General features: G+C 37.5%; 1 protein-coding gene across 2 annotated transcripts in view; it reads right to left on the reverse strand.

The window, feature by feature from the left end:
• The window catches only part of RPGR (retinitis pigmentosa GTPase regulator), a 295,048-nt gene that overhangs the window by 252,307 nt on the left and 23,268 nt on the right, over positions 1-19,473 (reverse strand). For both annotated transcript variants that reach the window (XM_053706468.1, XM_053706467.1), the window contains exon 8: positions 10,133-10,288. In XM_053706468.1, the coding sequence (XP_053562443.1) occupies positions 10,133-10,288 (156 nt within the window). The remainder of the gene's footprint in view (positions 1-10,132; positions 10,289-19,473) is intronic.

Here is a 19,473-nt window from a genome sequence, read left to right on the forward strand (position 1 = left end):
TCATGATAGTTTGGATAAAGGTTTATCTAAAAATATTTTGAAAGGACAAATCTCTGCTCTGTCTTATTTCATAGAAAGATTGCTAAGCTTACTGATATTCACTGTTTTGATCAGGCTTCGATTCGTATCTAGCCTGCTATTTAATCAATTTCTCCTCATTGGGGTCTTAATTTGGTTTTAAAGATTTTACAGGCTCTTTCTTTTGAGCCTATGCATTCTTTGTATATTAAAGACAAAAACGAAGATAGGATACAGCAAGAAATACTTTAAAAGTGAAATTTATTGACAAAAGTTAAAATGGCCAAACATAGGCTGGAGAGTGTAACTGGACAAACGGTGTGTGAGCGTGACACCAATGGCTTACATGTTTCGGCAATCAGCCGTAATCATAGCCCTAGGTGTCACAGTTGTGAATTACTTAAAAACCTGAGGTTACATTCTAATAGGTTAAAACCTAAAATATAAAACACGCCCATCACAACAACCAAACCACAGATAATACTTTGTACAATAGTAATATTCTATATTCTCATAAGAATCTTTTCAATATATACCAGTGTATATAATGTGTTACAGATTTGTTGCAACGTGTTACAATGTATGCCACAATGTGTATTGTGTTAAAAAGATTTTTTGGATGGTGACTGCTTGCTGACTTGCATTTTAGCCAATCAGTGCTGACTCATAGGTAACTTCACGTGAGTGAGAACAGTTAACGTTATCTGACACACATGAACTAACCAGCTACACCTGTGTGAGACAAGGGGCTGTGAACACTGAACGCTCCATTCGAATGCATGTTTTTATATTGTTTTAGTAAGTATAATTATACTTGCGTGTGTCATACCTGTTAATAAATCACTTGAGTCGTGCCTTGTGCGCCTCTTTTCTTTTTTTCCGTTTTTTATATATATATGTACATGCAGAGAAAGTAATACCATGCAAAATTATAAACACTAGAGATACAATAAAATATCATAAATGTATCACATACTTGAGGTTTATAAAATATGCAAAATATATAAAAACGCAAAATATGCCAAAAATGTAAAGATATGCAATAATATGCAAAAATATAGGATATGTGATACATTTATGATATTTTATTGTATCTCTAGTGTTTATAATTTTGCATGGTATTAGTTTCTCTGCATGTTTTAACCTATTAGAATGTAATCTCAGGTTTTTAAGTAATTCACAACTGTGACACCTAGGGCTATGATTACAGCTGATTGCTGAAACATGTAAGCCATAGGTGTCACGCTCACACACCGTTTGTCCAGTTGCACCCTGCAGCCTATGTTTGGCTATTTTAACTTTTGTCAATAAATTTCACTTTTAAAGTATTTCTTGCTGTATCCTATCTTCGTTTTTGTTTTCAATTGACACCAGCTGAGGATCCTACCATTCCTCTTATGTTTGGAGCCGAGTGCCGCACACCAGTACCTGGAAGGAGGTTGCACCGGGAGGAAGCAGTGCATATGCTCGCCGAGTAAGCTCTCGGTCTGTTGGTCTACAGTCTCCCTGATGTCCTGCGGAAATCCTCTGATGGCGGATGAGTAAGTCTCGGATATCCTAGTGTTGCAGTATCTCAGGGGTGAGTGGATATTTGGCTCAAAGTCCCGGGAACAATATCGTAAGCTGTCTTGCTTTATATATTTGCCTGCAGTTTATAGGAGCTACAGCCAACCATCTTTTTTGCTTCTTTGGATATTAAACTACTTTCTTGGAAAGTTTTATTTCTTTTGGCTATCTCTTCTGCTAGAATATTTTCTGAATTGTCTGCTCTCTCTTGCGAGTCTCCTTATCTGATTTTCTATCAAGATAAAGCTGTTTTGCGGACTTTGTTTAAATTTTTGCCAAAGGTTTTGAATTCTAACAACACCAATAGTGAAATTATTGTTACTTCCTTGTGTCCTAATCCTAAGAATACTATTTGGATGTGGTAAGAAGTTTGAAATATTATGCTGAGGCTACTAAAGATTTCAGAAAGACTTCTAGTCTATTTGTTATTTTTTCTGGTTCCAGAAAAGATCAGAAAGTCTCTGCCATTTCCTTGGTATCTTGGTTGAAGCTTTTGATTCACAAAGCCTATTTGGAGACGGGGCAGTCTCAGCGTATTATAGCTCATTCTACTAGATTAGTCGCCACATTTTGGGCTTTCAAGAATGAAGCTTCAGTTGACCAAATTTGCAAAGCAGCAACTTGGTCTTCTTTGCATACATTTACTCAATTTTACCATTATGTTGTGTTTGCTTCTTCGGAAGCAGCCTTTGGTAGAAGGGTTCTTCAGGCAGCTGTCTCAGTTTAATTCTAATGCCTATGATTTGAGGTTTTTTTTTAATTTTTAAGAAAAAATAATTATTTTTTGGATTTCATCTCTCAGGGAAAAGAAAATTTATGCTTACCTGATAAATTTGTTTCTTTTTAGACACGATGAGCCCACAGATTTCACCCATACTTGTGGGATATTCACATCCTGGTCAGCAGGAGGAGGCAAAGAGCACCACAGCAGAGCTGCTATATATAGCTCCTCCCTTCCCTCCCACTCCAATCATTCGACCAAAGTTAGGAAGAGAAAGGAAAAGCCAAGGTGCAGAGGTGTCTGAAGTTTACAAAAAATTAACAACCTGTCTTTAAGAAAAACAGGGCGGGCCGTGGACTCATCGTGTCTAAAAAGAAACAAATTTATCAGGTAAGCATAAATTTTCTTTTCTTTTTAAAGAAACAATGAGTCCACGGATTTCATCCTTACTTGTGGGATACAATACCAAAGCTAGAGTACACGGATGATAAGGGAGGGACAAGACAGGGAACCTAAACGTAAGGCACCACTGCTTGAAGAACCTTTCTCCCAAAAACAGCCGAGGCAAAAGTATAACATTTTTAAAATTTAGAAAAAGTGTGAAGAGAAGACCAAGTTGCAGTCTTGGAAATCTGTTCCATAGAAGCTTCATTTTTGAATGCCCATCAGGAAGCAACCGCCCTAGTGGAATGAGCCGTAACTCTTTCAGGAGGCTGCTGTCCAGCAGTCTCTCATGCAAAACGGATGATACTCTTCAGCAAAAAAGAAAGGATAGCCGTAGCTTTCTGACCCTTACGTTTTCCAGAGAAAAACGACAAACAAAGAAGACGACTGACGAAAGACCTTAGTCGCTTGTAAATAAAATTCAAAGCACGGACCACGTCCAAATTGTGCAAAAGACGTTCCCTTTGAGAAAAAGGATCAGGACACAAGGAAGGAACAACAATCTCCTGATTAATGTTTCTGTTTGAAACAACCTTAGGAAGGAACCCTAGGTTAGTACGTAAAACTACCTTATCCGAATGAAAAATAAGGAAAGTAGAATTGTATTGTTATGCTGAAAAGTCAGACACTCTTTGATCTGAAGAAATGGCAACAAGAAATAAAACTTTCCAAGATAACAACTTAATATCTAAGGAATGCATAGGTTCACATGAAACCTGAAGAATTTTGAGAACTAAATTAAGACTCCATAGAGGAAAAACTGTATTGAACACAGGCCTGATCCTAACCAAGGCCTGACAAAATGATAGAACATCTGGAACATCCGTCAGACGTTTGCGTAATAAAATAGACAAGCCCTTCACTAAACCCTCTTGGAGAAAAGACAAAATTCTAGGAATCCAAACCCTACTCCATGAGTAGTCCTCGGATTCACACCAATAAAGGTATTTACGCCAAATTTTATGGCAAATCCTTTTAGTCACAGGCTTACAGGCCTGAATCATAGACACTATAACTGAACAGAAAAAAATTCTCGCATGGATAAAATTAAGCGTACAATCTCCAAGCAGGTAGCTTCAGAGAAACTTTGGATGAAGTAAGGGTCCCTGAATCAGAGGGTCCTTCCTCAATGGAAGTCTCCAAGGCGGTAGAGATGCCATCTCCAGCAGATCGACAGACCAAAGCCTGCAAGGCCAAGCCGGAGCTATGAAAATCACTGAAGCCCTGAATTACCTGAGGAAAAAGAATAAATGGAGGGAAAAGGTACTCTAGATTGAAGATCCAAGGAACCACCAGAGCCTCCATCAGGTCCACCTGTGATCCCTGGACCTGAGACGTATCTCGGGAGCTTGGCAATTTGAAGGCGCCATGAGAACCAATTCTGGTTGACCCCACCTGAGAACTATGTTTACCCCTGGGAAGGGTAATGTCAATAGGTATTAAGAGTGGACTTTTGCCCACTGAAATATTTTAGCTACCTCTGTCATCGCTAAGAACTCCTCGTTCCTCCCCGATGAGTGATGTAAGCCACTGAAGATAAGTTCCCCGACTGGAACCTGATAAACTGGACCGTGACTAACTGAGACCAGGCTAGAAAAGCATTGTAGATCGCTCTCAGATCCAGAATGTTTATAGGAAGAACAGACTCTGACCGAGTGCAAACTCCCTGAGCCTTCAGGGAGCCCCAGACTGCTCCCCACCCCAGAAGGCTGGAGTCTGTTATCACAATCACTCAAAATGATCTACAAAATCAGGTCCCCTGTTGGAGATGATCCAGAGACCACCACCATTGAAGAGAGGTCCTTGTCCCCTGTTCCAGAATTATTCGAGAAGACAAGACTGCATAATCCTCCTTCCATTGCCTGAGCATGCTTAGCTGCAGAGGTCTGAGATGAGACCGAGCAAACGGAAAAATGTCCATTGCCTCCACCATCAGCCCGAGAAATTTCATGTACTAAGTCACTGAAGGCCAAAGAGTGGACTGAAGGACTCGACAAGTATCAATAATCTTCGATTTCCAGACTTTTGTCAGAAAAGTTTTCAATGATTTATTATGATTCCCAAGAAAGTTATCCTTGTGCTTGGAACTAAGGAACACTTTTCCAAATTTACCTTACACCCATGAAATCGCAGGAAGAATAACACCATGTCCGAGTGCAATCTTGCTTGCTGTAAAGATGGTGCCTGGACTAGGATGTTGTCCATATAGGGCGCCACTGCAATGAGAAAAACCTGAAGCTGTGGCCAGACCGAAGGGAAGAGCCACAAACTGGAAGCGTTTTTCCAGAAAGGCGTCCTATAATCCACTGTTGTCATAAAATGACCCTCTTGGATCAAGGAAAGAATGGAACGAATAGTTTCCATCTTGTAGGGCAGAACCCTAAGAAAATAGTTTAGACTCCCAGGTCTGAAAGGTCTCCTACACAGTGTAAGAACGCATCTCCTCTTGACTGATATGCAGATAATCTCAAAAGCAGACACCTGCCTGGGAGGAAAACTTTTGATTAAACCCCAGCTTGAGCGAAGACGAAAGTCCTACAAGATCCGATCCTGGATCGGAGCCATGTCCTTAATGCTGTCTTTGATTCAGCAGCAGGCTATTTAGAGATTGATCTATATTTTTTCTTTTTTTTTTTCATATAATTGTAATTCTTTAATCAAAAGAAATTATTTTCCGTCAAGCCCGGTCCCAACAGGGTCTTCCCCTGGTAAGGAATCACTAAAAGATTAGAGTATATATCCGTAGAACAAGGCTCTAATCATGAGGCTCTGAGATCTGGAACAGAGAAAGCTCCCAGATTGATAACTTGAAAGGAAGAATTTGAAATAAAAAGATATGCCAATAGGAAAGCTTTAATCCTATCCTGGATTTTATCTAGGGGAGTTTCTGATCCAGTAGTATAAGACAACGCATCAAATCAATATGCCATCGCCCTAGAGAGAGTAGCAAAAGACACAGCTGGTTGCCAATGTAAGCCCTGGTGGACATCCCTTTCCTAATTTTTTCCATAGAATCTTTAAAGAAAAACCAACAATCCTCTAAGGGTATAGAAGTTCTCTTAGTTAAGCCGAAACTAATCCTTCCCCCCTAGGGACGTCTGTCCCGCCTCCTTAGCAGAGTCGGCTAAGGGAAACAGCTTTGCAAATATAGGGAATGTGTCCAGCCTTATAATTAACTGGACGCACTAATATAGATGGCACCTGAAAAGTCGTTACTAGACGTACTATGTCAGGGTCGCCCGAGATAGAAAAAACCTTCTAAGGAAACAATTCTATCTGAGTTCTCTCTCAGATAATCCCAAAGTATATCCCTCCTTTAGTAATAGTGAGGAACCATTCGGAATAGCAACTACGGAAATAATTCCTCTAGTAATGTTTTCTCCCGCATGGGAAAAAACACATAATGCATCATAACTCCGAGTGGAGTGAAAAGGAAAAGTAGACCTCTGCATGAGGGCCATAAAATTTTGTGGGACAACTTGCCCAGTGTCAACAGACTCCTAAACAGCAATCGCCGTAGAGGGAGTAGGTTCAGAAAAAAAATAAAAAATAAATATATATAAGATTTTAATAAAATCTACACATAAAAACGTTAGTCACCTTAAATCCTAAAAGTAACTTTATTTTTATATGCTGTTGTTCCATCCTAAATCACAAAGGATGAAATAACAAATAAACAGCTGAAATTAAGATAATAACATTTACACATAAACGTTACTGTCTCTTTAAATCTCAAAAGTAACTTTATTTTTTGTGTGCTTTCGCTACATCCGAAGTCATAATGAATGAATTAACAATAAACAGCTGAAATACTTTCAATAAAATTAACAGAAAAAAAGTTAGTCTCTTTAAAATTTAAACAGTAAGTTTTTTTTGTTTTTTGTTTTTGTTTTTTTTTTATTTTCGTGTGCAGAAGCTTCATAGCAAATACGGACAACTCAGATAAACCTTGCTGAGGTGATCCATCAGTACTCCATATTTAGATTGACACTTAGAACTTCATGTTTCCTAACAAAATGACTTAATTCCCAGGCATGACAGGAGCGCAGTCCTTCATTTGTATACTGTATCAAACAAAACATTTTTCACACATCTTGCAGAGAAAAATAACACTGAGGATTCCCAATAAGGAGAAAAACTGCTCTAGTAGTCACTGCACATCCTTTCTCTTGCGCAGTGAAAACTTACAACTCTCCGGAAGAGAAGGAGAAAAAAAGGTGCGCAATGAAAAAGCCGTCTCCCTAAGGACCGCCCATTGTGGGCGTTAACCATACAGGAAACTCCCGGTCGGCACAATGTGTATGGAACTGCCGGGAAAAGTGAATAAATAAAGCGCCCATTAAAAAAAAAAAAAACAATACAGAATAATTGTCTCCCGTTCAGCATTATAGTCTATACAACTGCAGTGAGATGAGGCCACTGCAACAGCTAGACCAGTTGACAATGACAAGTGCCCAAATACGCTCAAAGAGAGTGAAGTGATTACAGACAGAGCTGTCAGAATAGTAATCTTCTGGTCGGCTTGATTGTTTATGTAACCGCCGGGAGATGAGGCCTCTTTAATCGTTAGCCTGCTAATAATAAAGAGCCCAAATATGCTCAACAAGAGCAATGTCAATATTGTAAGCTCCCGGTCGACATGTTTGTATTATGCAACCGCCGGGAGTGTCTGTGACAATTGATGTACGTGAAACTGTTGAGTATAGTCTCCCAAACCTAAAGGAGAATTCATACCTGAATAAAGAGCCCATATCTTTCACTAAGGGCTTCCCATTTACAACATGAGTGGCCAACTTCTTCTGAATTCTTCTTTTTTATTCTAAGCCCAGAAATAAAAAATGGCACTTACCTCACAATCTGCCGACAGCAAAGGTAGCTCCCAGGTGTGTGAAGTCCTACTCCTCACATGGACCGGAGGATTACAAGAAAAACACTGAGTAATAAATATCCCTCAGATTTTTCCAGGTTAGGGCAGCTAAAGTATATGGGAGGCGCCGTGAGAATTATGTCCCACAAGTTCCCATTGCTCTAAAGCCACCAAAAGCTCTACTGAAGAGACTGATAAGGACTACGGCTACACCCTAGAACAAAGCACCACTCTCTGGCACTACTTAAAAATAATAAACTCTTGATTGTAGAATTTAAACTAACACCTCACTTTACCTCTTCCTATCACTAACATAGGCAAAGAGAATGAATGGAGTGGGAGGGAAGGTAGGAGCTATATATAGCAGCTCTGCTGTGGTGCTCATTGCCTCCTCCTGCTGACCAGGAGGTGAATATCCCACAAGTAATGATGAAATCCATGGACTCATCGTGTCTTTAAAAAGAAATAGCTGTTTTTATTTTATCCCTCCCTCTCTTGTGACTCGTGGACTTCCACATGTTTGGTATTATATCCCATATGTCACTAGCTCATGGACTCTTGCCCCTTACATTAAATAAAACATAATTTATGTAAGAACTTACCTGATAAATTAATTTCTTTCATAGTGGCAAGAGTCCATGAGACTCACCCAATATTTTTGGGGGTTATTATTTTTTATATATATAGACAAGGTGTTGACTTTTAAACCTATTGGCAGCTCTGTTTTCAAGCCTATATATTTTAATTGATGACAATAAAATTCTTTTTAATGGACTTGGAGAATACGCCTGGATCCCTTCTTTATCGTTTATATATATATATATATATATATACACAAAACATGGGTGGGGTCAGCACTCTCAGGCCGGACCGGGTACACATCCTATGACCCTGCAACATGCACAGCCCTGGGTTCAAACCAGCACTCTCAGGAAGCTGCACTGTCACCAGAGTCACAGGCAGTTAACCCCAGTCAGGCCTGGGTGCAAGGCCCAAACAGGAAAATTACAAAAAAATATTTTAATATAAACACACAGAAAAGGTCCAGCACTCACTCACAAGCTCTCAACTAAGATAAAAAGCAGCAATGGAAGAAATAGTTACTGCATCTGGCCAAATGGGAAAAGCCCAGGTACCTCGTCAAGGTTTCTTCCAAATAAACCTGGGTCCCTAAACAGCCACACAATGCAGGCTCACAATCAAACAACTGTGAAAAAAGCAACAGTGAAAAAATGGAGGGTGCACAGGCTTATGTAATTTCCCCAAACATATACAAAACATATATATATATCACTTTATTTATCCTTTTCATCTTTTTTATGCTTTTTACACCTCACTAACTTGGCTATACGTTAAACTGAGGTATGAGTGAGGTGGGAGGTGTATTTATAGGCATTTGAGGTTTGGGAAACTTTGCCCCCTTCTGGTAGGAATGTATATCCCATACGTCACTAGCTCATGGACTCTTGGCACTATGAAAGAAATTAATTTATCAGGTAAGTTCTTACATACATTATATTTGTTTAATGTTATTTATCTTACTTAAAATTTCAAACAACTTTCCAATTTACCTCAGTTATCTAATTTGCTTCATTCTCTTTGTATCCTTTATTGAAAAGCACTCATCGGTAGGCTCACAGGCAGGAATGCACTACTGGGAGCTAGATGCAAATTGGTGGCAGTACATATATGTTTCTTGTCATAGGCTCACTCAATGGGCCTGATGATAAAATATTCTCCTACTTGGAGAGAAATTGTAGTATAGACAGGTGCGAAACCTGGAAGTCCCCTAGACATGAGAGATACCTCCTTTAAAGCTCTTCACTGAGATGATCTAAAATGATCCTCTGGCCCTGCAAGATCTCTTACAAGATTCTAGACAGACAAATTTGGCTATACGTCTCTAAGTATATAAGCATATACATATATATTTAGAGTGAACACACAGTTCGTACTTTTCAGTCATTTTTTTTCCCCTAACAACCCACACCCGATCGCATTTGGTGGGGGAATGGTGGCATGAAATATACCAAAATGGATCTACATAATATCTTCGGTTGTTTACTTTAAAAAAATGTATGGTTTTGAAACAAAAAAAAAACTATTTCTGTTTAAATTTAGTGATAGCAACAATGCTAAAAATGATCTAGTATTTTGGGCAAGTTTTACTCTGAAATTCACGGTAGTGAACTAGAATGTCCCATTAACACAAATACAGCTATAGAAATTTTGGCCAGCAGCAGTGGAGAGCATTGACCATTTATGCTGAACCACTGATAACTACAGAAAATGAAAACTGATCTTTCAGCTACAATATTAGATTACAATAATGTCCTGTATGAATTGTAGAAGTGTGAAACAATCTCAACAACAGTTACAAAACAGAAGAAAACTATCCTAAATATCCCAAAGTCACTGCAACATTTTGTTAAATAAAGAACTTGATTACAGAGTTTATACAATACTGTTTCTTGATTAAGAGAACCTATCGTACTAAGCATATTTTATCTTCCTACCTGTAATTACAGCAGTGTGGTTTTCCCCACAAGCAACAGATCGGATTTTATGTTTCTTCAGAGCATCTACTGCTTTAGGCAGGGGAGCTTCAAAAATGAATGTTCCACGTCCAAGTTGGCCAAATTGACCAAGGCCAAATGTATAAACCTCTGATTCTAAAAGAAAAATAAATACAATATTAATTCTGCATAAATAAACTAAATAAGTAGCAATTCTGATCTATAAGAATCCAATCTATTGTAAAATTACAAAAGGCAGAACACTGTGGGACAGGAAAGACATAGTTCATAATTGAATACAACTAACCATAGAATATATCCTAAATCTTATAAACCACCAGTGATTCTCACCTACTGTGTTGGCACACACTGGGTTGTCACAGTCCCCAGATAAGGATTTAGTATTTCTATCATTGTAATACTTAGCATTCTCCATTGTGAAAGCAATACATATGGTGTAACATTGCTTACATTTATACTTGTGTTCACAGCAACAGTACAGTACATTCCACTAATTCATTCCTTAGGGTAACACAGACATAACAGACTCATAAGGGGTTTCAAAGAAAATTTTGAAAGTGGCCAGTGGTGTCTCAAGGCAAAAAGGCTGGAATTCACTATTACACACTGTTTAGACATGGATGTTGATATATGATCTACTTAAAATGTCTTTCTACTATATTTCACGCTTTGTTCTAACCATCTGATATACTTCCTTCTTTAATAAATATATAATAATTAGCTTGGGGGAAGACATCTTGGACATATTTAACTAACCAAACATTTTTAGGTTGCCATGGTTTTACTAGGTGGCACCAATTATTAAAATCTATGAATGGAAGTAATTTGAATGATGTTACATTACCATCTCTTAGCAACACAGAAGAACAAAATTAATAAAACTAAAACCTGGGAAATTCTTTCATCCATACTGCACATGTAAATACAAAAGTTTAAGAGACAATCATAACAAATACGACATTGTAAGCTAAAAAAGTGTGATGTTTATGCTACATAAAAATTACCACTAACTATTAAGGGCCAGATTACGAGTGAAGCAGTATTTAACACTCCTGCTTTAGTGTTAACTCCGCTAGAAGTAAGCTTTTTGCCCGCATCGGGTAGTGCATGTATTACAAGTTGAAAGTAAACTGTTTTCGCTTGTGTGCTAACCAGACAAGAGTAAAAAGCTGAAGTTAGAATATTGTGATTGCTTTAACGTACCTAACACCCTACTCATGCAAATCAGAATCAAGTGCACTAACCCGACATGAAAATGTTAATATTTCACATTTCAATGTTCTTCACATAGCAGAATATGGTCTATTTATTCATAAATAGATATTTCTACATATTTCTGATGGTATTTCGGTACAATGGGGTCAATTCATTAACCCCTTCGTCTGCCTACGACTGCAGGTTCTCACAAGAGAACCCGCAGTCCTTTCGCCAACTCTTAGGTGGTGAGTTTAAAATCTCCCCAGTCTCGTCCGACCGGGGAGATTGACAGCTCCTGCCCGCGCGTGATTTGCTGTGCGCAGACGGGAAAATTATATATATACACACACAGTACTGTGCAAAAGTCTTAGGCCACCACCAGCTTTGTTGTTTTAGTAAAGTTTTAAAGACAATCAATATTTTTCTCAGTCTCTTTATTAAGATACAAAGAGAAAATTTGTTCACAAAATATATAATAATAAAATGGCTTCTTCAGGCAAAAAAAAAGTCAGTATTTTGTGTTATCTCCCTGGGCACTAAGCACATCTTGAACTCTTTTGGGGAGACTGTTCTGACGTTTTCTGAAGTAATTTTCTAGTATATTATACCAGGCTTCTCTCAGCACTTCCCAGAGTTCTTCTTTAGGTTGTCGTTTATTTCTTTCTCTGTCCAGGTGATCCCATATTGCCTCTATAATATTCAGTTCTGGACTCTGTGGAAGCCAGTATATGACTGTCAGTGTTTATCAGCTGTTTTTCTCTCCACATATGATTTCACTGCATTAGCAGTGTGCTTGGTATCGTTATCATGCTGAAGAATAAAACCATTCCCAATCAGGCACTTTCCAGAAGGAATGGCATGATGAATTAAAACCTGTCTGTACTTTTCAGCATTCATGATCCCATCAATTTGGACAATATCTCCAACACCACTGGCAGAAATGCAGCCCCAAACCAGGAGACCCTCCACCATGTTTCACTAAAGGTCGCAAGTGCTTATTCTTCCATCTCTCTCCAACTCTTCTTTTCACATATTGTCAACAATTAGACCCACAAATTGAAAACTTGGATTTGTCACTCCATAATACTTTTCTTTTTTTTTTTATGTTTCTTTTTATTGAAAATTACCGTAGTACAATATAATAACATATGAAATTGTATACATAAATCATATTTTAGGCCTTTAACTCTGTAAACAAGTAAGCAAGACATATCGGTCTTACAAAAATGGCATCGAAAATCTTATACATAATGAGTTTACCATTCAGCAAACCTATATACGTCATTTCTATTTCAATAACCTATGCATTGCCCAAACCATATATCCCATGTATCTAATCACATGTACTTATATTTACATCAGAACTACATTACTTTAAAAATTAACCATTTGAATATATATTTCCTGATATCAACTTGATAAATTTTATGATAAATTTACTGAAAAAGGAAAATCTAATTGACTTTTTTATAATAACCATACTACAGTGTTTTATAATTCCCTACCAATCCCATAATACTCTTTTCTACTGATCTTCATTCCAATCTTTGTGAGCTTTAACACATTTTAGAATTTTCACCCTGTTCCCCTTCCAAAAAAGGTGGTTTCTTGGCTGCTACCATTCCTGATCAAGCTTCTCTTCAGACTGTAGAAGGGTCAACTTGGCATCGCAATGAAGCTGCCAGATGATGAGCCAGGTCCTTGCGGGACTTCTTCGGGTCTTTTAAAGAAGAAACTCTGAGAAACTTCTCATCAGATTTTGAAAGTATTCTTGGCCTTGCCAGTCCTTTTTTGTCCTTGACCTCTCCTGATTCTTCAAATTTCTTTATAACAGTTAGAATAGCACATCTTGAGTTTACCATTTTTCTTTTCCGATTTCCATTTGAGAGTGGCCTTGCTGATGCAAAAGTATGATTTTATCTGTCAAATTCTGTAATCTTTAACATTTTGAATGGAATGATGTGATTGATAGTCTTAATAGCAAGCTTCCAATTAATTAACTCATACCATATGTGTATGTAATGCTCAAGCATGTCTTGCACAAACCTGGTGTAATAGACCTTTTTCACAGCAGTCATTTTGACATGAAATATTAGGACAAATACAGCTGTTAGCAATTACATTATTTAGGGTTCCATTCCATTTATTTTTTACAAAAGCCAGGTTCCTGCTATTGCTCAAGTGTAAGGGGAGGTCACATTAAATACTTGCCACTTAATATTGCATACAAAAATCCTGCATTTTCTAGTTGTATTCTAATAAAGAGACAGAAGTAATTATATATGGCCATTATACCATTGCTAAGACAACAAATCTAATGGTGGCCTAAGACTTTTGCACAGTACTGTATGTATGTGTATATATATATATATATATATACACACATATATATATAAAACATATGTTTGTTCAATCAGCTTATATTTAACTAAACTTTTTCAATAATATTCTATAAATATATTATTTCTAGTAATATATTTTTCACTTTATAGTTTTTTGTTTTTTTTTACTTTAATCCTTGAACTAAAGATAACTTCTTGGCAGCCTGCATTTGTAAAAAAAAAATATTAATAAAATGTTACTTATTTGAATATTAAATGTTACCTTACATTATAAATAACTTGAAAGTGATGCTGTATATCTGATTTTTAGGGCCCAATTTATTAAAAGCCGGGCGAACAAGGTTTGTTTCCAGGTACCTGTCTGTCTGAAAATGTGGCGAATGGGCAGCACATGCTGCCTGTATTAAACTTTGCCCAATTGACTGCTTGTGCAGTGCTGCGCCCTGCTCAATCATGCCGAATAGATTGAGATGATTTAACTGACACACTTTAGGTGGAGGAAAGGCTAAGTAGCATTTCAGACCCACTCATGGGGCCCAAAGTTTGAACTCTGATGATGCAGTTTGTTTTTTCCCACCATGCAGATGACAGAAGCTGAAACATAACTGCTAACAGAGCACTTACTCTGGTGAGATAAAGACATTTTGAGGTAAAATATCTTCATTTCACTTAAACAGAGAAGTTCATATGAAATTTTCTAGTCAGCTTTTTACAGATAAGCTGCATCACTTTCAGGTGATTTAGTATATGGGCAACATGTCCCTTTAAGTTTGTATGGTGTCTCTATGAATTCACTTTACTTTCTCTATTTTTTTAACTTTAAGGGATATGAAACCCAATTTTTTTCATTCATGATTCAGATAGAGCATGCAATTTTAAACAATTTGCTAATTTACTCCTATTATCAACTTTTCGTTGTTCACTTGGTATGCTTTTTTGAATGAGCAGCAATGAAATACTGGTTGCTGATTGAACACATGGGTGAACCAACAATCAGTATATATATGCAGCAACCAATCAGCAGCTAGGTTCTTTGCTACTTCTGAGCTTTCCTATATAAATCTTTCAGCAAAGGATAACAAGAGAAGGAAGCAAATTAAATAATTGAAGTAAATTGGAAGGTTGTTTAAAATTGTATTCTCTGTCTAAATCATGAAAGAAAAATTTGGGGTTTCATGTCCCTTTAATATATTTTCTGTAGTTAACTAAACTATAGGTTAGAGGTGCATGTGATGTGCTACTGCTTGCATATAAATTGCAAAAAGAAAACAGATTCAATTTGTCTGAGTGTGCCTAAACAAAAAGGCTAATTAAATTTAGATACAGTGAAAGGCCTGGAATAAAACAAACTTCTTAAAAGGTTTATTACTTCTAAATTCATATGAAAATATAGCATTCATTTGATTCTTTTGTTCATCATTTATTCTTACAAAGGAATTATCCAGATACTAAAATAGGTAACACATGCATAGTAATTTCTCAGTCTGAAACAAGATATCAAATCCATACACCTTAAGGAGCAGAATACAAAGCAGACTAGCTCTCATTTACTAATTTAATTCACTGTATCAAATATAAATCATACAGTAACATGAAACTCTACTGGTAGATAACATATAACGTGAGATTAATATAGATTATTTAGACTAGGGGTATCAAGCTCAGTGTATCTCAGGGCCACTGGCCAAGTGCCCTTTCACCCATGGGGGCCGCTTGAACAGAGTGATCTTAAACTGGATATACTAGGAACGGGAAGTGACATTTACCAAAGTAGTAGTGCATGTTGGGAGCTGTAGCCTAAAAAAGACAAACCGTTGTCTATAGTTATCTGGTGAATGCCAAGTGACGGTATAATTGTATAAGTGTAATAAAGTGCATTTATACAAGCAGTGCAAGCACTGGACAATGCATGCTTGTTATTTATATTTATCTTGTGAGTGCCTATGTAGAACATCAACTTGTTATACCTCTTAGAACCCCTAAAAAAAAAAAATTTGATCAGCACAAATTAATGATTTATCCAATAAACAAGGAAGGGCCAGATGAAACTACCTTTAGGGCTGGTACTTTGAGACCACTAATTTGTATTCGAGAACAAAAAGGAATACCATAAGTTAACCAAATGATTTTAAAATCTTAAAGGGACAGTCTAGTCAAAAATAAACTTTCATGATTCAGATAGGGCATGTAATTTTAAACAACTTTCCAATTTACTTTTATCATAAATTTTGCTTTGCTGTCTAGGTATTCTTAGTTGAAAGCTAAACCTAGGTAGGTCATATGTTAATTTCTTAACCCTTGAAGGCCGTCTCTTATCTGAATGCATTTTGACATTTTTCACAGCTATAGAACGTTAGGTCATGTGTGCCATATAGATAACATTGTGCTCATGCACGTGGAGCTACCTAGGAGTCAGCACTGATTTAGTTAAAATGCAAGTCTGTCAAAAGAACTAAAATAAGGGGGCAGTCTGCAAAGGCTTAGATACAAGGTAATCACAGAGGTAAAAAGTATGGTATATTAATATAACTGTGTTGGTTAAAACTGGGGAATGGGTAATAAAGGGATTATCTATCTTTTTAAACAATAAAAATTCTGGTGTAGACTGTCCCTTTAAAAACACAAAACTTTGTGATGTGTCCCTTGAATATTTTTGAGTAAATTCTAAACACACAAAACTACGATTATCTCTTACTTACTGGTTAATGTGAAAGCTGCGTAAAACAGGCTATGTACAGAGTAATATGCAATGTCATTTAGCTTATTTAGTATATTATTACTGTACTACATACAGTGTGTATAATATGAGTAGTTAGATCTCACTGGTATAAACAGCAGAACACAGGCTCTCTGAGCCCTGCTTCTGTGGGTCCTGTATTTTAGAAGTTGCTCTGTGTTACAAGTGGAGTTATATCTACAATGATCTCATCCAGAATGCCCTTCTAACAACATGAAGCATGAAGACAGCCATTGTTCTAACTCTACCTCATCTCTCTACAGGTATGCATTTCTTCTGCTTCCATTTCTACCTTGGCTGCGTGTCCATGTGCCTTTAAACTGTAATATTTCGGTATGCTTTTCTTCTGCTTCCATTTTTACCCTGGCTGCATATCCATGTCCCTTTAAACCAAGGCTTGACAAACACAGGAGCCAGGCAGTCACTGGCTCCTAGCATTTTTTTGGTTATCCTCCGTAGATCTATTTACAAATACCACTGTCTGGCTCCTAAAAATATGCTTGGCTCCCAAATATTCTTACTTGCTCCTAAATTTTAAACAAATTTGTCGACCCCTGCTTTAAACTGTGAAATCTTGTAATCTTTTATCTGCTTTCCTGTATAACTTCAGTGTGCATTCCCTGACATTTGTTCACCCTGCTCCAGGTTTTATGTGCAAATGTGAAACTCCTGTGTAGCTAGTCTGCCTTAAACTAGATTTCTGGAATCAAATCATTAGAAGTTAGATCTCACTGCTATAAACAGCAGAACACAGACTAAAACCCCATGTCGTCAGTTTCAGCCTTGGCACTCTCAGCAAACGCGATACCTGCAAAAATGCTCCTACACTGCTGAACGTGCCAGAAGGAAATCTCGCTCTGAACCTGATTTCATCCACTATAAGTTCATTCTTACAGATTTGCCCTTCATTTAGCCAAGCAAACCTACTTCTCTACTCATATCTACTCACTCCTCAAATCCTAAATGACTACTTTTAACTCTCTCCTCTAACCATCTGCACCACCCCCTTCATCTGCCTTTAATGCTCAAGACCTAACAGACTACTTTTTGAACTAAACGCATACCATCTAAAGCAACATTCCAACACAAGCCTGTAATTTTCCATTTCCAACCCCGATCACTCCCTCTGCCACTCTCTGCATCTTCCCCCAGCCACTGAGAATGAATTGGGTTCCATATTTTCTTAATACCTTCTTTGTCTTCCACTCTCACTCCAGCTCTTAGTCACATCTTTAACCTATCCCCTTCTACCGGTTTATTCCCATCTTCTTTCAAACATGCAAAGGTCACCCCCTTTCTCAAAAAACTATCCTTCGACCCTAATTCTCATGCAAACTACCCTCCAATATCACTAGCTTAAAAACCTCTGAAAAAAACAGTGTTTGACCACCTAACCAAATATCGCTCTCTATGCTGATGATACTCAGATCTACCTCTCCATTCCTGCTCTCTCTCCTTTCTCATGTCAGTGAGAGCTTATCTGGCATTTCTTCCTGGATGGCCTCCCACCACCTAAAGATTAACATGTCCAAGTCTGAGCTCCTTCTAATCCACCCTCAAGCTCTACACAATTTCTGACTTTTCTATCACTGTTGGCGGCACCACTATCTCCCCAAGTCCGCTACCTCAGAGTTACATTTGACTCCAATCTGTCCTTCATACTCACATCTAATTGCCCTCTTCATCCTGCCACAACCACCTACTCAATATCTCCAAAATTCCTCCTTTTCTGAGCACTGACAACACTAAGCAACCCTTACCTGTCTTTACTAATCAACAAAATATACTCCCATCCCACCTCCTAAGGTCCAAAAATAACCTGCTTCTTGCATCTTCTACCATCACCTCCTCCCATGCCAGAGTGCAGGACTTCTCTTGTGCAGGACCAACCCACTGGAATGCACTTCCTCACGCTGTCCAACTTTCCCCTAATCTGTCCTTCTTTAAACGCTCCATAAAAACATTTTTGTTCAAGGAAGCCTACCACCCAACTCAGTAACAAATAAATACCACTTACCTAATAATTGTCCTCATCTAACACTGTACTAACATCATTCTAGCCCTTGCAGCCCCCACATCCTGTCTCTCAACCTTCTACCATTTTACATTGTAAGTTCCCACTGGAACAGGGCCCTCAATTCCCCCTGTATTTGTTTGATAAATTTTGTCCTGTCTCTTAAAAATATTTTATTGTTGTACTTTTATCTTTTGTACCCAGGGACAGCGCTGCTGAATTTGTTGGCGCTTTACAAAGTATAATAATAATAATAATATATAGTCCAAAATGTTGTATAAACACTTTGTGATATAGTAATAGTAGCAATAACAAGTAGATAAACTTGGTATATATTATTTGTTATAACAGCATATTTACAATCCCTGTAGAGTGTATAATATAAAGTAGTATTGCATGATATTACAGTAGCATCAATAATACGAGTAATTATAGCATTTATCATTATATTACTTTAACACACAATACAGTGTATGTTATACAGAACAATTTTGTATGCCATGTAATGTATTTTGTATGGGTTCTGTTCAATGCCATGTGGTTTAATATGATTTACATAGCATGTTATTTTCTATTTATAGCAGAGTAGACGCCGCCAAAGACTCCAGCATGCATGTGTAGCCGTTGAAAGGAAAAAAGGGAATCGTATACAAAAACTGATGCTACATGCTGCTGGCTCAGAGCGGCGGACCAACCGATGAGTCTGGCAATCCAAGAACAGAAGCCGCAGCCGGACAACCGATGATAAAACATAAGACTTTATTATAGAATTTAAAAACATGCACCAAGTGGAGAGCATGATCTTAAGAGTTTTGCGCTACTACAGAGCACTTAGTTATAGATGATCAACAAACCCAAAACATCAGGATTTAAAAGAGACATCTTCCAATCACAATTCTAAACATCATGCTACAAATCAGACTTAATCTTAAGGGGGACATTACATTTGCAATCAGTAGGGAACACATAAGATATGTAAAAAACTTTAATAAAAATTCAGCTGTTGAGAAACATTTGCATGATATTCATC

Source organism: Bombina bombina, chromosome 3, assembly GCF_027579735.1.
Source record: "Bombina bombina isolate aBomBom1 chromosome 3, aBomBom1.pri, whole genome shotgun sequence".
NCBI classification, from domain to species: domain Eukaryota; kingdom Metazoa; phylum Chordata; class Amphibia; order Anura; family Bombinatoridae; genus Bombina; species Bombina bombina.